Source organism: Glycine max, chromosome 8 (assembly GCF_000004515.6).
Source record: "Glycine max cultivar Williams 82 chromosome 8, Glycine_max_v4.0, whole genome shotgun sequence".
NCBI lineage: Eukaryota > Viridiplantae > Streptophyta > Magnoliopsida > Fabales > Fabaceae > Glycine > Glycine max.
In genome coordinates this window covers 1,695,949-1,717,668 of record NC_038244.2, presented here as the reverse complement: position 1 = coordinate 1,717,668, position 21,720 = coordinate 1,695,949, and the positions used below count along the sequence as shown (strand labels likewise).

At 34.1% G+C, this 21,720-nt stretch overlaps 3 protein-coding genes across 3 annotated transcripts; 2 read left to right on the top strand and 1 right to left on the bottom strand.

The window, feature by feature from the left end:
- Window positions 1-69: 69 nt before the first annotated feature.
- LOC100776980 (protein SPA1-RELATED 2) lies at window positions 70-8,038 on the top strand. Its single transcript, XM_006584689.3, has 8 exons — window positions 70-264; window positions 409-1,900; window positions 2,546-2,703; window positions 4,460-5,264; window positions 6,046-6,192; window positions 6,442-6,759; window positions 7,007-7,066; window positions 7,292-8,038. Exons 2-8 carry the CDS (start codon window positions 476-478, stop codon window positions 7,481-7,483), a joined length of 3,105 nt encoding a protein of 1,034 aa, XP_006584752.1. The 5' UTR covers window positions 70-264; window positions 409-475; the 3' UTR covers window positions 7,484-8,038.
- A 511-nt stretch (window positions 8,039-8,549) lies between these two features.
- Window positions 8,550-10,071, top strand: LOC100817755 (arabinogalactan protein 41). Its single transcript, XM_003530299.5, has 2 exons — window positions 8,550-9,062; window positions 9,697-10,071. Exons 1-2 carry the CDS (start codon window positions 8,927-8,929, stop codon window positions 9,774-9,776), a joined length of 216 nt encoding a protein of 71 aa, XP_003530347.1. The 5' UTR covers window positions 8,550-8,926; the 3' UTR covers window positions 9,777-10,071.
- Window positions 10,072-20,128: 10,057 nt separating this feature from the next.
- On the bottom strand, window positions 20,129-21,720 carry LOC100776453 (ethylene-responsive transcription factor CRF2). The gene has a single exon (XM_003532381.5). It carries the CDS (start codon window positions 21,234-21,236, stop codon window positions 20,355-20,357), a length of 882 nt encoding a protein of 293 aa, XP_003532429.1. The 5' UTR covers window positions 21,237-21,720; the 3' UTR covers window positions 20,129-20,354.

Below are 21,720 nucleotides of genomic sequence, written 5' to 3'. Positions count from 1 at the left end.
TATAAAAATGATGTAGAGGTTAGAACATGTAAAATTTGTTTGTGGAAGCGTTGACGTGGAATGTAGCATGGATGTGAATCACGAAGATTTGTACTGTTCGAAAACAGAACTTGTAAATTGCAGCATGACGTTTCTAACAAGTTATGAATAACTAGTTTTACTTTTATTATCCGGTGTGCGGTGGAACAAAAACCCACACACTCATTTTAAAACCCCTTTTCAGCGTTTCATTACAAAGCCTTCTCCTTTTCTCCCTTCCTTCAGGTCAGTTATTTTTTGAATGTAAATACGTTATCTGTATGTTGTTTATTGTTTATATTTCCCTCACTTATTATTGAAAAAAGCATGTTCTTTTAATGGGGTGTGTGTCTGCAATTGCTAATTGTTTAAGTACCTTTCCTAATATAGGGTTGCCACAACTTGGAATTGCTCTGTCATGTCATGTAGGTAGTTTGTGGGTGCCAGGGGATATGAAATGATAAGTTTTAACAGTATGGACGAAGAATTGGAGGTTGGTGAGGGTGTGCAACATCAAACCAAAGATGATGGATTTTCACTAAACCCTGAATTCCCCAAAATATTAAAACCCCAAGAAATATACACTTCCTATTCCCACATCTCACAAGATAAGAATGTGGTTGAAGCAAGGGAGCATCTGCACCCAAGTCTATTTTCTGATGGTGCTGGTGCCATGGTTGAAGAACTAACAGTGAAAAGTTACAATGGTTCTAGACTACATATTGGTACTTTGAACAATCCAGGGCCTTTGCATAATAGCCGGAGTCAATGGCGGCATATTTATCAACCGGTTGGTGATTCAGGCATGGGAAGTGATTGCATAATAGCCAGAAAGAGTGTTGAGGCTACATCTAGTGCTTGGGAGGATATTGGGTCCACGTCTTTTCGAGACATGTTAGATAGAAAACCAGTCAATGATGAACAGGGCCATGTCATGCAGCACCTGTCCACTGACGTGCATACCGCTGAACATAAAGAGGATGAAGGTCATGCTCACGAAGGAATACAAACAAAAGTTATACACAAATCAGGATTTGCAGAGTATTCTGGTAGAAGTACATTGAAGGGAAAGGGTGTTGTATGTAAAGGTCCATCTTCTAATGGCTTATATATTGAGTCTAGAGATCAGAACCCGATAAAGTCTGGTATTGACACTCAGATGGATTCTAATGCATTGCCGAGCTCAGGTTTAAAGACTGCAAAGTCTCCTCATAATGCTACAGGGCCAGGATCTGGTGGGTCTGACACTGATGGTGTGACTTTGAGAGAATGGTTGAAATCTAGGCACCACAAACGGAGCAAAACAGATCATTTAAGTATATTTAGAAAAATTGTGGATTTGGTTGATGGTTCTCACTTCGAGGGAGTTGCAATGCGCAATCTGTACCCTTCTTATATTAAATTGTTGCCATCAAACCAGGTTATGTACCTTGGGTTGCCTGCTCAGAAACAGACATTAGATAGTGTTGCAAATTCTGAAGTTCTTCAGCTAGATAATTCTTTTATTAGAAAAAGGCTGTCAGAGACGGTAATATCTCCCTCTCTTAATTTGCAATTGAAGAAACAGAAATTCAATGAAAATGCTAGAGTTGCTGGTGATTGGAGTCAATGCCCTCCTAGGACTGACTTGTATCTTCAAATTGCCAATGATATTAAAGTCAATGCAGTGGGATCACAAGATTATTACAATGAATACAAGGAAGATATCCAATTTTCTAAACATAATATTGGGAGAATGTCTCGCATCCCTCACATATCTAGTGCAGGTCAATTGCAATTGACTTCTTTAAATGAAGGATTGGAAGATAAATGGTATGCAAGTCCTGAGGGTGGTTGCACAACATCATCAAATATCTACTGTCTTGGAGTCCTTCTTTTTGAGGTGCATAGCGTACTTGATGGATGCCCTCTTTATTACATTAATTGAATTCAATGTTCACTTACTCTGTTATATTGTTGACTTCTCAAAATTGATGTGTTTCTAAATACGAAGTACACATGTATGAACTAGGAAACATGCTTCTGTCTGTGTTTTGGGGGGAGGGGGAGGGGGGATGTCTTTCCTTCTTTTGAGAATTACCTTACAGACATCCTTGCAATGGAACTCTGATACTCTGACACTTTCTCTATAAGAGATGTTTCTTGGCCTAAAGTTTGAGGAATCTTTTAATCTGATTCTAACATGAAATAACTTATTAAAGAGATTACTTATGCTTGTTCATTGTTTTGAAATCGTTAACATTAAATAAATAATAAATCTGAATCTTTTAATCTGATTCTAACATGAAATAAATTAATCATGCTTCTGTCTGTGTTTTGAAATCGTTAACATTAAATAAATAATAAACCTTTCTAATCAATTACTTGCTATAATAAATTTAATCCATTAATTGTTTTGGTAGACCTTTGAATGATCTGATATTCTTTTATTAAATACTAATTCTTAGTCAATTCTTATTGAAACATTACAGCAGCATTAGTTTACATAAAGTTACGGACTGATTATATTTTAGGTCATTTCTTTCAGTTACTTAATCATTTTGACTCAGAAAGAGCACATATTGCTGCAATGTCTAATCTTCGCCATAGGATTCTTCCTTCAGTTTTCCTATCAGAGTATCCTATGGAAGCAGGATTTTGCCTTTGGATGATGCATCCTGAACCATCATCACGTCCAACATTAAGGTAACACGGAAATCTTTGTATCATAGTTATCAAATTTACTTTAATTAAATTAAATGTAAATATGATAAATGTTATAAAACGAAATCATGGCATGTTCTCTGGGATGATTGTTCAGAAAGCTATGTATCCATAGTTTTAATTCTACTGTCCATCCATTTGCCATACTCCTTCCAAGAATTCTCAAGCCTTTTCCTTTCTGAGTGAGTATCATGATCATCATTGGATTCATCAATCATCTCATATTTAGCAGAAAATCTCCCATTATATTTTTCTAGATAAGGTTTCCATTGTGTCCCCAGCCTACTATTAACCAACAAAGATTTCATAGTCCACCCCATTAAAATTTTGTCATCATTGGTCTACAGCCTGTTGTTTTAACTACTCTCCAGTGTCATTGAGAGTTTGAAGAAGAATATACTACCTTTTGGTGAATGCATTTTGGAAAGAATATCTCGCAAACCCCAACCAAACACATTTGTATAAATCACATTTTTTTTCTGACTATTTATCCAAAATAAGTTTCTGCAATGCTTCATCTCTTTTCAAATCCAAAACAAGCTAGCAAAGTCTACCATATTTTTACTTATCTGGAAAGGGTGGCTCCAATGCTTAACGTAACTGGTTGGGGTGGTGCTAGGCTCCATCAAGAGCATCACACAACAGGGTTCAACTCCACATTGGTTGGAAACCGATGGCTGACAATGTTGTGGAGCTCTTGCTACTTTTCCTCTCCTATTCTAGTTCCCACCCATAACTTGAACATATCCAGATATTAGTTAAAGATTTATTAACCACCTATTGGATGCATCAACCCGCAAAATGAAAGATGGGAAGAAATTCTTTATTTATCAAGTACAGTAAAAATAGAGTTCCATTTTAACTAGATTGTGAAAGTGCATACCCAAATGTGAATTTTCTTTTCTTTTTGTTGTTATTATTTTTAAAAAAATTCTGTAGAGTTGATTTTTTTCCTTGGAGATGTCAAACTCTTTTATTTGATATTACTTACTACCGACTATTATATAACGGTATGTGTGTTTTCATTTTAGTCTGTACTAAAACATATCACATTTATTGTTTGGCTTAGTGAATTTTGAAAATTGATATTCTTCCCTTTCAGTCCTTAAATACAGTTTTAGGAAAGTCTCAAGCAAGTATTCTACTAGGCTTGTCCTTTAATTATGGGCCTGAAATATGAGTTATGCACTCATAGGCCTCCAATAACACGAGTTTATAATAGAAAAAGCTGGGAGGGACGGCAAAGGAAAACTGTTCAGATTTCAGAGGTCTTGCCAAAAGAACAGGCAGTTACCCAGGAGGGAAGGGGGGATGAACTAGACAGTTGGGCAGCTTGAGAGTGGAGAGGCAGATAAGATCCTAGACACAAGCAAAGATTAGGGGATATAGATAAAAGATTTCTGAAAATTGTCTCAGGTGCACACATGCGTATTATTTATAACAAGACATTAGAGTGTAGTCATAAATAGAATCCCCAAATTTAAAGTAATGACTTGAACGGGATAAGATGGGAGATTGGGGGGGGGGGGGGGGGGGGGGAGAAGGCAGCACTAATGGAAATTGAGCACTACAGGAGGTTCACCTTGGGCTCAATTTTCTGAGAAGGCTTCTTTTTGTTCTTGTTCTAGATCAATTTATTAGTCTTGTAAGGAGGTTCGATTTTCTTTTTGAGTTCAAGTTCTATATCTACCACAGCCCACTATGATTTCCTGAAGTAATAACTTATTTTGCACAACAGGGAGATCCTACAATCTGAAGTGATTAATGGAATCCATGAGGTGTACTGTGAGGAATTATCATCAAGTCTCAATCAAGATGATGCAGAATCAGAATTGCTATTGCATTTCCTCATCTCACTAAAAGAGCAGAAGCACATGGATGCCAACAAATTGGCAGAAGAAATCAGATGCTTAGAATCAGATGTGAAAGAGGTGGAGAGGAGACATGACTTGAGAAAATCCTTGCTTCCCTCAAGCTTGCAGAATGACTCCTCTCTTCAAATAGAGAATGTATCTCTTAAAGAATCCATAATTTCTAATGCAAATGAACTGAGATTGATGAAAATTATACCCCGACTTGAAAGTGCTTACTTTTCCATGAGATCCAAAATTAAGCTTCCTGAAACAGATACTGCAACTCACCCAGATAAAGATATACTGATAAATCATGACAATTGGTGTGGAGCTCAAAAAGACATGGAACAACATAAAGCGACAGATGCTTTAGGAGCTTTCTTTGACAGTTTGTGCAAGTATGCACGTTATAGCAAGTTTGAAGTGCGGGGCATACTAAGAAATACTGATTTTAATAATCCTGCAAATGTAATATGCTCTCTGAGTTTTGATAGGGATGAAGATTACTTTGCTGCTGCTGGGATATCAAAGAAAATTAAAATATTTGAGTTCAATGCACTTTTCAATGATTCCATTGACATCCATTATCCTGTAGTTGAGATGTCAAACAGATCAAGGCTCAGTTGTGTTTGCTGGAATAACTACATCCAGAACTATCTTGCCTCCACAGACTATGATGGTGCTGTTAAGGTTTGTTTGTATGGCTTTCACATCAGATTAAATACCATTTAAACTATTGCTTATATCATTGGCATACATTCTCTGTTTTATTCATCAGTTACATTTTTGCACATGCTGTTCTGAACCAAAATGTAATGGTTTTATCTTCAAGGGTCTACTAAATAAGCTTGTATATTTGGGATAAAATTGCTTCTAAGGGTGAGTTTGTTACACCTTCAAAAATGGGAGCAAAACATTGTGGATGAAATTTATGTAAAAAATTGTACTGAAAATTCATCATTTAATTTTTCATTCCCATTTTCAAGAATAAGAGAAACTAACCCTAAAGGGACAAATGGAGAACTGTACTTTAATTTTGTCCAGATTGGCATCCGAGTTTTAATGAGCTGATAGTAAATTGTTGGTTTCTTTTCTTGGCTTTTCTAATTGGTTTCCATGATTCTCTATGGTGCTTGTATGATTATTTTTTGACCTGAAGTGTTTAAGGATGACCACGTCCAATTGCTGGCTTTATTTTAGTTCAAAGATGGATTGCTTTTTTAACTTCTTTAATGTAGTACTCTAGGAAGCAGAGAAAGTAGTAATGAGCATGAGTATGTTATGATACACTGGGTCCCATCATGTAGAGTTTGTCTGATAAATTAGAATGACATTGGTATCCACCAGAAAGCAAAAAAAAAAAGTTGGAAATTTTTTCTTTTAGTATGAAAAATGAAACCATTTCTTGATAATTGGTATGCTCTTATTTCCAGCTTTACTAATTGCATTGCCTAAATGGCTGCATTTTCAGCTATGGGATGCTAATACAGGCCAAGGGTTTTCTCGATTCACCGAACATGAAAAGAGGGCTTGGTCTGTTGATTTCTCTTTGTTATGCCCTACTAAATTTGCCAGTGGGAGTGATGATTGTTCTGTGAAACTGTGGAATATCAATGAGGTAAGCTTAAGCTCTTTAGCATGCATACACAGTTCATAGGCAATTAGGTACACCCACTTGAATGTGCAGAATTTGCTTGATGGAAAAACAGTAATTAAAGAAACTGGGGTTACTATTGATTTTTGCTTTCTCTCAAGTTGTTATGGCATTGGTGAATCTGATCTTGGCTAAAGCTACAGCAAAAAATAACATGATAGTTTGTTCCATATAATTGATCCAGAGCTTATAAAATGCAAAATTATTTTGCAGAAAAACAGTTTAGCCACAATCAGGAATGTTGCTAATGTCTGCTGTGTTCAGTTCTCTACTCATTCCTCTCATTTGCTGGCCTTTGGATCTGCTGATTACTCAGCATATTGCTATGATCTTCGCAATCTTAGAAACCCTTGGTGTGTGTTGGCTGGCCATCGTAAAGCTGTAAGCTATGTCAAATTCTTGGACTCTGAAACACTTGTTTCTGCATCAACCGATAACATGTTGAAGATCTGGGATCTCAATAAAACCTCTCCTGTGGGTCCATCAACTAGTGCTTGCAGCTTAACCCTGTCTGGACATACTAATGAGAAGGTTTGGTTTTAAGTATTGTTGCACTGATTGTAAATTCCAAAATGTGTTTTAAAAAAAGAAAAGAAATCAACTTTTTTGTGGTGTTAGATATAGCATTCTGATGGTCTGAGTACTGAGTAGTGAAAACAAATTTACAAAATCCAGATTTACCTTCCATAATATTATTTTGTTAACTACTTCAATGAGCAACTCATCTGAAAATCAGAAAGACTGATGATGACTTATGTTCCACCTCTTGCTTTGACAGAATTTTGTGGGTTTATCAGTTGCCGATGGATATATAGCATGTGGTTCAGAAACAAATGAGGTATATATTACTTTTCATTATAACATTTGTTAGACAGGCTTTTAAGTTACCAAATACAAATATGGCAATTCAATTAGTATTTTATCCATATAGCTTATTTTAATTTCACTTGTGTTGTTTTATATCAACTATTCACAAACCTCTCTGAAATGAGAGTACACTCATCCTGTTATGTGATTTGTATATGCACAGATTTTGTGATGATACCAGTATATGATCTTGCAGGTTTATGTCTACCATAAATCTCTTCCCATGCCAGTCACTTCGCACAGGTTTGGGTCCATTGATCCTATTTCTGGTGAAGAGACAGATGATGACAATGGTTTGTTTGTTTCAAGTGTGTGCTGGAGAGGAAAATCAGACATGGTTGTTGCAGCCAATTCAAGTGGATGTATAAAAGTTCTACAGATGGTTTGAGAGAAAGCTTGCCCTTACAGTTTGTACAGTCCTCTAGTTTTAGTGTTTTACCCGTGTCACTCAAGTTAATCCCATCAATTTTCTCCGAGTGTATCCAAAAATTCTGTTGACGTCATAATTTGATGTAGAAGGGATTATTTCAGGCATAATTAGAAGTAGAAGCAGTCTCAATCTTAATCCAGATCTTCTAATTTGAAGGTGGGATTAAACATAAGGAATCTTAATCTAGATATTCTAATTTGAAGGTGGCTTTAAACCAGAATTTCAATCTGGCATTTGTAGAAAAGGCCTGTTATGCATAAAGTCTCGAGGATCAATTTGAAAACAGGAAGCAGATTCAGTGTAAACGATTAACACCTAAGAATGGACATGGCAGGAATTTCTACTAACTTTTTTAGTTTCAATATTATAGTCAATATCTCTGAATGTAGTGTAAGTGTATCTTTGAGCTAGCAATTGTGCACTTGTAATGAGATGTTTGTAGCTTAAAGCATAAAGCAACTCCAGTAACGCTAACACCTTCAAAGGAAATCATCTTTGGGTTTTTCCCCGATAGTTGCGTGTGTATGTTCTATTTTCTTTCTTGCTATATAATGGCATCTATACGGCATCTGGTTATTGTAAAATTAATTTTGACTTAAGTTGATTATAAAGTGATATAATTTATATTTAAATATTTTTATTATAAAATTAAGTTAGGAATAAAACTTAGTATGAAATATTTTATCCAATGCAAAAAATATTTGAAAGTTGTTTCTAACTCAAGTAATTCTTCCAAAATCAATTCTAAAATCTTTCCATGAGTATCGTAGTATTGTACAGTTGCCTTAACTTTCTTTGTTACGTTAATTCGTGTTTTTTTTACTGATTAGTTATGTATTTTTTTTTCTTGAAGTTAACACAATAGTAAAGTCTCGTGAGTCAATTTTCTTTTTATGTAGAGAAATGGAAGATAAAATCAAGTTGGCACCACTTATGCATAGGCATTGGGTACCTTTTAAAACAGTTAATAAATATCTTAGAAATAAATAAGAATTTATTTTCTGTATAGACAGGGTGGCATATAGTGTAGAGCAGAGAAGAACCAAAAAAAGGAAAAAGGTGGAGAGGGAAGCAGGGGATGGCGCCAAAGTAGAATTGTTGGGAAGTGGGAATGAAATTTGAAAGCAGAGCGAAAGGGCAAACAAAAAGAAATGAGATCACATGGGTTTAGCGAAACATACGCCCCACAATACAAAGTAGAAACATTTTTGTCCTCTTTTGTCTCTCCCTCCTTCAACTGACAACCTTTTAAACGCTCCAGTTTCCACGCCCACGCACACGCACACGCCAACGCACACGCCACGCACAACACAATCTCAGCTCCAGCCTTCTTCTTCTTTTCTTTTTTTTCTCTCCCTTCCGCACCCAAGAGAGAGAAAGACGCTGCTAGAGAAGAAGAATATGGCGGGTGCTGCTCCCAAACAATTGTTCGGATTCGGAGTTGTGGCGATGCTCGCCACTCTCATTCTTGCTCTCTTTATGCCCGCCGCTGTTCAGGCTCAATCCGCATCCCCTGCACCTGCACCTACTAGCGACGGTATTCCTCTTCCCAGATCTAACACAACTCTTTATATTCTTCACTTCCATATTCCAGTTCCTTGCTTTGAAAAACCAGAATGCAAATAATAAAAACTAAACTTTTATTTATCATTATACTATAAATGTAATTTCAAGTATCACCAAGCGTGGAAGTCAATTGTTTTTTTTTTTTTTTGGTAGGGTGTAAATCAATTAGTTAGTGTGTTATTTTTTCAACATAATCATTAGTCAATAATTCAAGTTGTATCCAGAGAATTTTTTTTAATGCTCATAAATCATAATAGTCTTGTTCAAATTACGCAGGATGTTCTCTAATTGAAGTCCCTGTAGGGACAAATATGATTTCATGTATATTTCTTTAATTTAATCAGCCTTGTTAAGAGGCTTTTTTGGAAACCCATAACAATTCTGTACTTGCATTATTTATTTATTTCTGATGAATTGTCATATCTCAAATAAATTTATACTAAGTGAATCTAACTCAATTGATAAAACAGAATGAATTAATTGTTGTAAACTCTGTTATTTGTCTTTGATTCTTACTAATAAAATTTTTAAATCAAATAAATGTTAATGAAATAATTCTGCCTTATTTAATTTTTACATTGTTTTTGTGCTGTGTTGTAATTCAGGGACCTCCCTTGATCAAGGGATAGCATATGTGTTGATGCTGCTGGCTCTGGTACTCACATACATCATCCATTCGCCCTAAATTTCCTCCACCTTCTGAACTTAGAGCAGAAAGGGATATGGGTGTTTGATAGGGGGTTGTTGTGTCTGTTATGATTAACAAGTTTCGTACATTGTGTAGCAAGAAGTGGAAAATGTAATATTGCTATGATACTTTTGTTACAAGAGTAGGTGGTATGTTTATTTTCCCAGTTAAGAAAGTGGTCTGTGCCATTTAGTTGCTAGTGGCTAGTGGTTGTGGTTAGTACCAGGTTACAGAGTTAGCTATTATTGTCGATGCATTTCTTAGTAATACAATAATTATCTTGCTTTTGGCATAATGATTATCTTAGATTAATAATAATCAGCAATGAACTAATCCAGCATAGAAAAGGGGAACTTTTTTTTTTTGTAGGAACAAATGAGGCGTGTCATCGTTTCCTATGCAGATGCAGGGTTGTGTTCACGGCTATGAATTTCAGGGAAAAATAATAATTAAATGACTCTAATCAATTAAACATCAGTGGAGGAAAATGGCATATATTTTGTCTACTCCCATAACGATCAAGGTTCTCAAACTATTAGTTGTATTCATAGTTAGCTAGAAACACATTCATTGTAACAAGTCATACATTCCATTCCATCCTGCAAAGGGGTTCAGTGTTTAAGCTGAACAGGGTAAAGTGGAAATCGTAGGCAATATTAACCACACACCACAGTTATGATTAAGGTGGTTAGGAAGGGGCAAAACTAACATAATAACCGATGATGAGAGATGCAAACCATCATTGATTTCACTTCCCATTCAACTTTACACTTAAAACCAAAAAAAAAAAAATGTTAAAATCAATTATTTGTGGATAGGAGAAATTCAGATTTGAAACTGAACAGTTTCTGGTACATGAAGATATGAATTAGAAGGCACTTGGGATGCAGAGATGCCAATTAAGCCTTCTTGCCACTGGGTTTAGTTTCCTGTTTTTCCTGTCCAGCTAGGGAAAAGTTCTTCACTTTCTGTTGAGGCAGAAAACAGAACCAACTTAAAAAACAGAAGCATAACTATGTATAAACATCTGAAAACATAAACTCAAATGTATCCGGTAATCAAGTTGGAATATGAAGGCAAGGCCATAAACAATCAACCCTAAAGCACATAATTATGTTCCATCAAGAGAAGGCAACACTACCATATATGCATTCTGACTAAAGTGTTTCAAATCATGTTTTGTATGCTAGATCGAGTGCAACTCCAATAATATACGAACTACTTTCGCATTCTGTTGTTGTGGACACCTGTCTTATAATCAAAGGGATTTGGTTCTTCTAATGTAAGGGAAAAGTAAGTAATTGTGGTTGTTTGTAAGGTATTCAAACACATCTATGATTGGTTGCCCAGTACTGATTTAAACTTGCACTGCTAAAAAAAAATCTCCAATTTGACCATCAACTACTAAATGAAGAAAATGGGCTAAATTAATTTTTTTTTCTTTAATTTATTATTTAGGTTTAATTTGATCCTTTAATTTTTTTATTCAATTTGATCCTCATATCTTTAAAACCAATATAAAAAAAATAGAAAACCAAATTGAATCCGATAGAGAAATAAATAACTAATTTAACCAAGAAAATAAAAGGATTAAAAACACTCATAATCCCCAAATTCAAGAGATCCTTGAAAGAAGTGTTGTCTACATGCCAAACGTGTACAATTTACTTCCCTCATCAACATTCATAACATTAAACGAGCCAATTGAACATAGAACGCATTGTTGAAAAATGAAGACAGGTATTAGGAGCTTAATCATTCATAAATGATTGGTTGGGATATCGAAAGGAAAGAAGAGTACCTTGGCGAGGACGCAGTGGCGCAAGGAATGCAAAAGGGGAAGGCATTTGTCTTCTTCATATGGAGAGTGAGTGACGCAATTGAGAAGAGCGAGGGCTTCTTCTGCACACACCGGTTTCGCTTTACTTTCTTCCATCCTCGCTTTTTAGTAAATTAGGGTTTTACGCACAATTGTTCAATTCAACTAAAACCATTCTTCTTCTTCTTCTTCTTCTTAATCTAAAGGTGAGGGTAATTCCTAAGGCGGCAATTAGTTTTTTGCTAAACCACGGGCCACGACCATTTATTACTCCTCTTCTGTAGTCCTTGCTTAGGTTTTGATCTGAAAATTTTGTTATGTATATTAATTTTTTTTTTTTAATTTTCCAACTTTATATACAAAACAATTAAAAATAAAAATAATTTGTTTTTCCTATTCTTTAAACAAAATAAGTGAAAAAATCAAAGTCATATTTTTAATTAAAATAAAAATAAAAAATTATTTTCTCAAATTAAACATTTTTGTAGTATCGTGTTCTCCATAAACGTAAACTAGCCAATTGCTTCCTGTATTCCATTGATTGTTTTCTGTGCTTTTTTCTATATTTTGGAAAGGCTAATTCAAATGTAAAGTTATATTCTAGAATAATTTTTCTAGAATGTAAAAAGTATCATTAATCTAAAATGTAATTATACATTTTAAAGTATATAAAAAAATGCAAGAAATAATTCAGATGCACAAAGCATCTGCCATAAACATACCAAACATATCCGACAGCCCATGCACTAAGAGTCCATGTACTGCTGGGCTACTCCTATAGGAGTCTTTGCTTTTTTGTTTGGGCCCTTTGTGGCCTGAATTTCATTATACTGTTGACAATTGGCATTTTATTCCAATACCTCTCAACTCTTTTCCATTTTCTCATTCTTAATTATATAATATAATACGAGGTCTTTGCAGTCTAAAAAAAAAGAAACTCTTTCTAGCACTAATTTAAATACAAAAATCCTTACAAGTGAACACGTATTAGGACATTGTCAGGGGTTTTTAAGAAGATTTGGTCCAACATTTTTTTCACACCTAGGTTAGTGTATAACATCACTAGAATGAGTTTTTATTTAAGTGCATGAATTAATATTCTAACACCAACACATATACTCTTTTTAATTTATTTGATATGAGGCAAATTAAATAATAGAGCTATTCAACTTTCTTGGTACTTCAGTCCAACTTCTATAGTTATCCGTGAGCAATGAGAAAAAGTAAAAGATTATAATTTTTCTATATATATTGAACAGAAGTTTAAGGAAAAGAAATAGAACTCTTTGAAGATTAGAATACATATGCTACATGCTTTAAAGAAATGTACATAATATTCACAAACTATGTATTTAAAAAAAATCAACAAGCTTAAAAAAATAAATAAATTATGTGTACAAGCATGTAAAATTTTACTCCTTAAATTAAATTTATCTAACCCAATTTAAATTGATGAATTTATTTAACCCAACTTAAATTAGTCAAAATTTCAAGTGATTTCTGAATAACAAAAGTCTCATTTTGGTTGTTTTGAGTTTTGGGGTGACACTGAAAGCACTCCCATTCCTTTAATTCGAACAGGGGTATAGGTACCATCCTCATTTGAAAACTAGAATTTGATTCATTCTTATTTCTAATAAAAAAAAATGGCTTGGTCAAGAAAAACGAGCTTCACAATAACTGCACAAGCGGGAGGAGAATACCAAATTTAATGACCACAGTTATAAGGGTATCTTCAATTCAATCCATCTTTTGATTCAATTAGATGTCATCACAATTCACATGTTAACGAACAAATTAAGGCAACACTGACACAAATTATCGAACTCAGATACCAATAGCATGTCACCATTGACTGCATGCTATTGGTATCTGTGAATTCAATAACAACTCATATTGTCGGAGACAAATTAGGTTGGAATATGCCCAGTTACCCAGGGTTCTACGATGAATGGGCCAAGAAAAAAACCTTCGCTGTTGGTGACGTGCTTCGTATTGTCATAATTCTCCCGTATCCATGCTTCATCTTTTTTCTTCAACATGTATATTAATATTGATATTGATTTTGACTTTCATTTGGGCTCAACGATTGGCGAGCTAGACAAAAAATAGATACCATATTCGTAATTATATTCTCTAACCCTCTTTTATTTTATGAAATTTAACCGGGTTTCAGTAAATATTTAGCTCTCATTTTTTATTTAATGGGTCTAATTCCTAAGTTAGTGAAATTTATGTGAATTTCAACTAATAAAAAATGTTAAGAGTATATTTCTAACACTCCTGAAACAACTAGTATTAGGCAAGCACAGGAACAAGTAATTTATTGTTTAGCTATTGATTAGCAAAGTAATGAAATAAAATAAATATTGCAGTTTTCCAGTACCACCCAGGATTGAACACGGTGGTTCAAGTAGACAAGAACGACTACGATCATTGCACTACCAGAAATATCATCTAGAGGAAACTCCTCTTCTACTTTGGAGAAGCCTGGGGACTATTTTTACTTCTCTTCTGTTGGCAAGCATTGCGAGTTTGGCCAAAAGCTTCATGTTATTGTTTCTGAGGGAAGCAGCAAATGCTCTCATTAACTTCATCAATTTCTCCAAGTCTTGATCGTGGGCACAAATGTTACTATTTGTTTATCTTCTGTATTAATTATACATAGTTTAGGCTCTTGAGGTGCATGACTACTGTTAATCTATTTTTTTTTTTTACATATTGTGAAAATTGAACGCACATCTCTCGTTAAATTGATCATTGTGAGTGCAGCAAGATTATTTATACCACTGGTCAACCCATTGGATTTGTTTGTATAATTGCTCTAGTGCCTTTCCACAATTTGCATATATTATTAAAAAATATTTGTAAAATATTTATAAAAAAATGATTTTGGATGGTTTTAAGTTTTAATAATGTTTATGTACTGCCTAACGTGTACATAGCGTTAGTGACATTTTGTACGTAGGAGGCCTGGTATAAATCACTACTTCCTTTTGTTTTATAAATCTTTTGACAAACTTCTTTATTAGTATTCTATAAAGAAAATATTAAATAAAAAATAAGTATGTTTAATGTCTCGTAACGGCTTAAAGATGCATAAGATAAAACATAGAAAACATTTATCTTGGGATAATGTCAGTCTAGGTTGTGTGTGTGGTTGAATGATTATTAATAATGGAATACATATGTGGAAGGTCTTTTGGCATTTCCAGAGGGCAAATCCAGTTATTTTTTGTTTGCGTGTCAAGAAAATGGTTTGCTGTTATGAGGGGCTGGATGGGTAGATATGGCCCTGGCCCTGGGCTCTGCTTAAAAGAGCAAACAAACTATTCAATTCAATTCAATCAATCAAAGCAAGTATGCTTCCAGAGACAAAGTTCTGTGTATTGCATTTATTATACATTATATGATACGATGAAGGTTTTAAATGCAAACATGCAGAATGCAAAGGCACGTACCTAATTGCCAGTAGCATATATAAATGTCTAGTATGAGAGTGGGGACCTATATAATAATCTGCCGCATGCTTGCCAAGATATATGGGAAGGGAAAACTCGAGCGCCAACTGGGCTTTTTTTCCTTTCCTTAGTTCCAAAATCCCAGTTTTTTTAAATAAGACACTCTTTGTGAGATTCTGGGCCAGCCCTTTTCCCCCAATATTTCAAACCTGCATTATTATATAGTTGATGCCTGGATCTACAAGACAGTGACTTATCTTTGGCCTTTTTATCACACATAACGTCGTCACGCAATACACGCATGCATACCCTATATATATATATATATATATATATATATATATATATATATATATATATATATATATATATATATATATATATAATTAATCTCTGCCAGGTTGATTGGAAATGACACATCCAAGAAGGTACTGGGTACGTCGAGTCGGAAGAACATGTTCTTCAATTTGATTGTTAAAACGTGTTTATATGGCATTGGCATTAGTACTAATGTAAGGAAATAACAACTAATTGACCTAACACGGTAACTCTACAGCTTACCATGATGCACACGAGGAATATAATATCAGGAACCGTTGATCTCTTCTGAGTTGGAAAATAAATACCAGTATACTTTTGAGTGTACATTTGGTGATTTCAGCCACTAACTAAAATAATGTATATAAATGAAAACAATTTTATTATGTAAGTGTATTTGAATTTTCATTAGAAATCACAGTCAACGTCAATCCATTCATCTTGTTCTGTCACTTCAATTTTATGGAATGATGCACAACGTTTATTTAAGCACAACCGTTTTAAGTTAATTTTTTAGGTTATATAAATTTTAAGATGGTGTCAAATCTTATCATAATGATTGTTGTGTTAGGCCTATCATTTCACTATTATTGGATTTATTGAACCAAATTGAGATGTTTTGTCTTGTAAACTTAGAGTTTGGGATGTTAAATTCTCAAATCATGTTCATATGTTCAATTTTGTATGAAATTTATGATAGAGATATTTGGTTCTCAATAAATAAAAATGTTAAAAATCTTATGATAACTAATAATATGATAAATAAAATAATATATATAAATAAAAAATCTTCATATTAAAAATTAACTTTTAAAATTGAGATAAATTCAAACTAAAACTCTAACATTATCTTCTAAGTTCCTCCACACTCTTTTTCTTTGAACAATAAGGATTTTGCGTATATGAGTATATCACTTCTTGAAACTGATGTCCAGCATTTAAAATTAATAAGTTTTATTAAGAAAGAGAATATTTAGTATATTCTTATATTATACATGTTTTTTCTTGATAAAAAATTGTATTTTTAAAAGTTTGAATAAACTTTTAAGGATTGATTTGATATTTTTTCTAAAAAGTAAAGTTAAAAACACGAGAAATGGAAAGCTTATAGGACCGCGATGTCTCTCTCTAGTGAAACAGAACTGGGTTTTATACTGTAATATTTTTTTCTACAGAACAAAACAATTTCAAGAGTGATGGCTATCTACAAATTTGTACGGAACCAAGCTTAACCTATCCATGTCTGCTTTCTCATCCGGTTAATGGCAGTGGCATGAAAAAGTATTCAAGCATCGTGCCACTTGCTCCCTTCTGTTTGTGTCAGAAATAAATAAATAAAAACTGCACCTGATCCGGTTTCCTTATTCAAAGGCCAAACGTCATTTTCATGTTCCCTTTTGTAGAAAGTGTTTTAATAGTGAAATATTTCTTTTACTATATACTATTTCATGGGTATTATCAAGACTAAATTAGTAATTAAAAACATGACAAAAGTATTATAGTTGTACTGGCCCAAGCAGCAAATTGATTTTATCAGCAACATAATTGTAGCTATATATGTTAGCTATTATTATAATTGTTTTATATTATTGTTATCTCTTATTGTCTTGTTACAACAACTTTATCTTTAAGTAATTCAGTTCCTATTGATTATTTGATTCTGTTATCCCCAGAGTTGTATATACACAGTCCTGATGTATCACTCAATTTATCAATAAAAACATACATTTCAAATCAAATATGTGTGGCTTTATCCTATGAAACTTAAATCTAATGTCAATATTTAAAAATCTAGTGGAAAAGCAATTCACCACAAAAATCAAAACCTTTTATTCTGACAATGGCGGTGAATTTATAAAACTTCGTTCCTTTTTTTCAACAGCATGGCATTTCCCATCTAAACTTCAACAATCATGCTGCTGATAAATCAATCTGTTGTTTGGACCAGTTCACCTATAAGTATAAGGTGTATTATGAATTATGATGCATAATTAAGTGGCAATTTAAATTTAATAGTACAAAACAAAATAAATTTCTAACTCTTCACTGACTAAAGTATGTGTTTGATTTAATGTTGAAACAACATGTACATATTCTCTTATGCACCTTTTGTAAGAAGTAAAAATTTACAGTTTTTATTCAACAATTGTTTGGAACTTTTCAACAATAAATCAAATACACACTAAGAATATGTCAACATTCTATTTATTAAACTCAATATTAATTCAGGTTATGCTTGGGTATTAGTTGAAGTGAAAAAGTATTTTTGGATCTTTAACATGCTTTTAGAAAATAAATTCATTTTACTAACATGTTTGGTTATTCCTACAAGTATGTTTGCAATGAAAATTTTATCTTGAAACTCAATTTTACAAAAGGAAAATTTGGGTTACTTTTGCACATTCAATTTCCAAACTTAAGCTTAATTAAATTTAAGTTTATAAACTTTAACTCAAACATGCATTTAAGCGCCACAATTGACATCTTATCTTAAAGATCCTGTCTGATTTTTTTTTCTTTTGCTTTTCTTGTGAAGCTGGGGAACAAGCCTTGATTTGGCCTGAACAGAAAATATAAATGGAAAAGAAGCTTAACAGTGCGTTTGATTTGGCTTTTAATTAGAGACGGGCAAAAGAACTAGTATTTTTCTTTTAATTGCTTTTTAGCATCGGAGGAACATAAAAAAAAGTGAGTAGCAGAAACAAATGATAGAGTTCACTTTCTGGACTTGACAAGCTAAAATATATTGCTAATGTTTTATAGTTAAATAACATGTTAATTTTTATCAATAAGATTAAGATGAGTTTTTTTGGTTAAGAGATTAAAATGAAATCATATCTTAAAAACTCCAAGGAAAAATGTCTTTCACAATTCTAATCCTCTGCCGTCTAGGGTCTACTGTGGATGGTCCATGTCTGCACAAATTAACCAAAATATACGTTATACATTGATTCCTTGAAGTCCTGAACGAAAATATCCGATAGCAATTTTTTGTGGTAAGAAAGTGGTTCGAAGGGTTTGAATATCCGGTGAAGTGTGTAGGTAACGGCATTAATTTCACCTGAGCAAACTCTAAAAATGAATAAATACAGTAAAAATATTCCTGGGCACATGTACTATATGTACAATAAACAAGTTAGGTTAGGTGTGAGCGTTACGTGCCAAAAACCAAATTCATTTACCATAGCGTAAGACTTTATGAACAAGTAATACTTGCATCCAAAAATACTAAATACAATGCGAATACCCAGATATATTAAATAAGCTATAGGGTGTAGCATAATGATGCCATATATTCTGTTCAAATTGTTCTCATCTTCTATATATATATATATATAGTCTCTACATTAGGCTAGATGTAGTCTTTGCTCTTCATAAATAATTTTTTTTTTGTCTTTCATTTATGAAAATAAGGATTATATATGATAAGGCGTGTAATTTGAATGTTTCTCAATTATTGTAAAAGATATCATATTCTGAGTTTTTCAATTGTCTCTACAACATGTCCTTAAATATCTTTCATCTTTTCTTTAATACTCCAAAAGACTTTCTATTCAGTTTTGAAGATATGCATGAATAAATACATTTAAAGACTTTTTAAACATTAGTTGTAGGCCCTTATTCAAATAAAAGATGGGAGTGACAATACCTTATCTTCGCATAAGACACTAAATATCCTTTAATTTTGTATGTGTAATATGGCATGCAAATGAGAATGTGGAAATGGACACTACTATAACACATTAAGGCCGATACCACTAAAAGCAGTGGCCAAGAGACTAACGACGATGAGGGTGGTGGTTGGATGCTACAGTCTACAAGGAAAGATATGTGACTCGAGAGATATATAGTAGGGGCTAGAGTTTTCGGTTTAATTTGTGAGAGGATAGAAACGAATCTTAATTAAAATACCAAGGGTAAAAAAATAATAAGATATGCTATAAACTCAAAGGATACTACAAGTTTATTCCTATATATAAATGGTTAATTTATCATCAGAAATTTATCTAGTTTTAAAATCCAAAAAAAAAAATCAATTGAGAAATATTTTCTCATCCTTTTTCTATCTTTTTTAAGTGTCTTACTCAATTATTCTCGAGACAAACTTAAAAAAAAAAAATGTGTTTAGGAGACAAATAGTTTCCAATATACTTAAAGAACAAATAAGTTTTAGAAAATAAAAAATCTTTCAAAATCAGATAAAAAAAAATCATTTCTTATACTAACACAGTGACAAAAACATATACTTCGGTAGAACTGTGTCCGTACAAATTGTAATACTAATATGTCGTTGATGGATGTACGGGTGTTGATGGTTGTCCCGTTCTTATAGATAAAAAAATGTATATATTAATACTAACTTCTTATTTAATAAGATTTTATATAATATTATAATTTACTGGTATTAAAACTAATTGGAGAAGAGTAAAAGAATGAAAAAGGTAACCGATTCAAATATCTCAAATTTCTAACAATTTTAATAAAATAAATAAATCGTAAATGTGACTATTAAGTTTTAATCCGATTAAGTTTGAATTTAAATAAACAATCCCATTAAATTAACACTTCTAGTCAGGTAAAGACAAAATTAAACGCTCTAGACCACTAGATGGTTGTGAATATTAATATATGGGACGAACGTTTCTAAATATCTATGAGCAATGCCTGTTTGTTTTTTACATACAAAACTCGTGAACCAAGAAGGTAAACTATACCATTTGCTGGGAAAAATAAATAAATAAAAGGGTAACTTATGAGACATAATTTTATATAAGAAACAAAAAGACGGCAACACCGTGGGAAGCACGGTTTTACAACTAGTGGTTAATAAACATATACTGCTAGAATAAAAAATTAGAAAACCTCTCCTTAGACACAAGGTTTTTGCCTAAACCCCCAAAAGAAACAAAACTGATAGCAACCCATTTTCGTTGGCAATAGAATTACAAAGACGAGAGAATGGTGTCTGTGTCTCAATCAAAGAGCGACAAGAGGATCCCAAACAAACAAATCCCCCCCAATGTCTTGGAAATTATCACACTCTCTATGCCAACTCGTAAAACCCAAATCTAAATCCTCCGCCAAGAATATACTAGTCTCTGCCACAACATTATTAATCCCTTCATCAAACATATCTAACGTGCTTTCAAAGTCAAACACCACCTCGTTAGGAATAGGAAACACTGACTCCGAAACGCATGAATACTCGCACTCACTAGAGCCTCCAAATACGTCGTTTGCAGTTACAGCTTCCTCGGACACCGAACAGCGCCCAAGAACCGAAGTGGGGGAACGCAAGTCGTCGTTGTTGCGAGACTCCTCGCCGGAGCAGTAACCGGTTTTTCTGTTCTCCGGCGGCGGCGTTATGAAATTGGTGAGCGCGTCGGCGCCACGCAGCTGAATGGCCGCGTTGTCGTACACAATGGCAGCTTCCTCGGCGGTGTCGTAGGTTCCCAGCCACAGCCGGACGCGGCGCGACGGGTCTCTTATCTCCGCCGCCCACTTCCCCCATGGCCGCTGCCTCACTCCCCGGAACTTCTTCGCCCCCGTCTTCCGCCGACATAACGGAGCTCCGGCACCGGACTTGAATCTTCTTTTCTTAGAAACAACGTTAACGTCGCCACCACCACCGCCGCCGCCTTGGATGGTAATTTCGTTGACGAAGTTTTTTACTCTGCGGCGCGTGGAGGACATGGAGGGCTCGTCGTCGTCGCTGGAGGAGTCGGTAGCGTCGGCGTCGGTGACACGTATTCGTATGATTTTGGGATAGTGATGCTTCTTTTTCAAAAGGGTTTCTTCTTTCATGAAGAGTTTTGTGCGGTTAAGGTGGTGAGTGTGTTTGATGGAAGATGAAGCCATAATAGCATGGAAGGAAAGGGGAAACGGTGGAGTGGGTTGGTGAAGTGAAATAGAAATACTAATAAGAATGAATGAGAAAGTGAAAAAGGGAAAGAAAGAGAGAGAGAGAGAGAGATTCCTTGGAGAATGGAGAGTGGACACGGGCGGGGGGAAGGGGTGGGAGAATATAAATAAAGAAGAGAAGAGAAAGGAGTGAACACGTCAGAGAGAAAACAAAGCGGGCTAAATACTGCTTCTAAAGTTACTACATTAAAGAACGAGAAGGTTCAACGAAAGTTACGTTTAAAAGGAGAGAATAACAGTGTGCGTTCACTTCTTGCAGCGTGGAGCAACAAGAAATTTTGTATAGCACCAACACCAGAGCACATGGAGCCTGTGGGACGAAGGAAAAGTTATTTTCTTTTTGTTTCTGCTAAAGTTACAAGGATAAAATAAATAAAGAGGATTTAATTTTTAACAGTTTCTATGACCGAAAAAAAAAAAA

Bases quoted from the DNA above. Each gene is read 5' to 3' on its own strand.
- LOC100776980 (XM_006584689.3), top strand. From the start codon at position 476: ATGATAAGTTTTAACAGTATGGACGAAGAATTGGAGGTTGGTGAGGGT. The intron at 5,265-6,045 runs GTTTGTTTGTAT...CTGCATTTTCAG, and splicing joins ACTATGATGGTGCTGTTAAG to CTATGGGATGCTAATACAGG. The intron at 6,760-7,006 runs GTTTGGTTTTAA...TTGCTTTGACAG, and splicing joins CTGGACATACTAATGAGAAG to AATTTTGTGGGTTTATCAGT.
- LOC100817755 (XM_003530299.5), top strand. From the start codon at position 8,927: ATGGCGGGTGCTGCTCCCAAACAATTGTTCGGATTCGGAGTTGTGGCG. The intron at 9,063-9,696 runs GTATTCCTCTTC...GTTGTAATTCAG, and splicing joins ACCTGCACCTACTAGCGACG to GGACCTCCCTTGATCAAGGG.
- LOC100776453 (XM_003532381.5), bottom strand. From the start codon at position 21,236: ATGGCTTCATCTTCCATCAAACACACTCACCACCTTAACCGCACAAAA.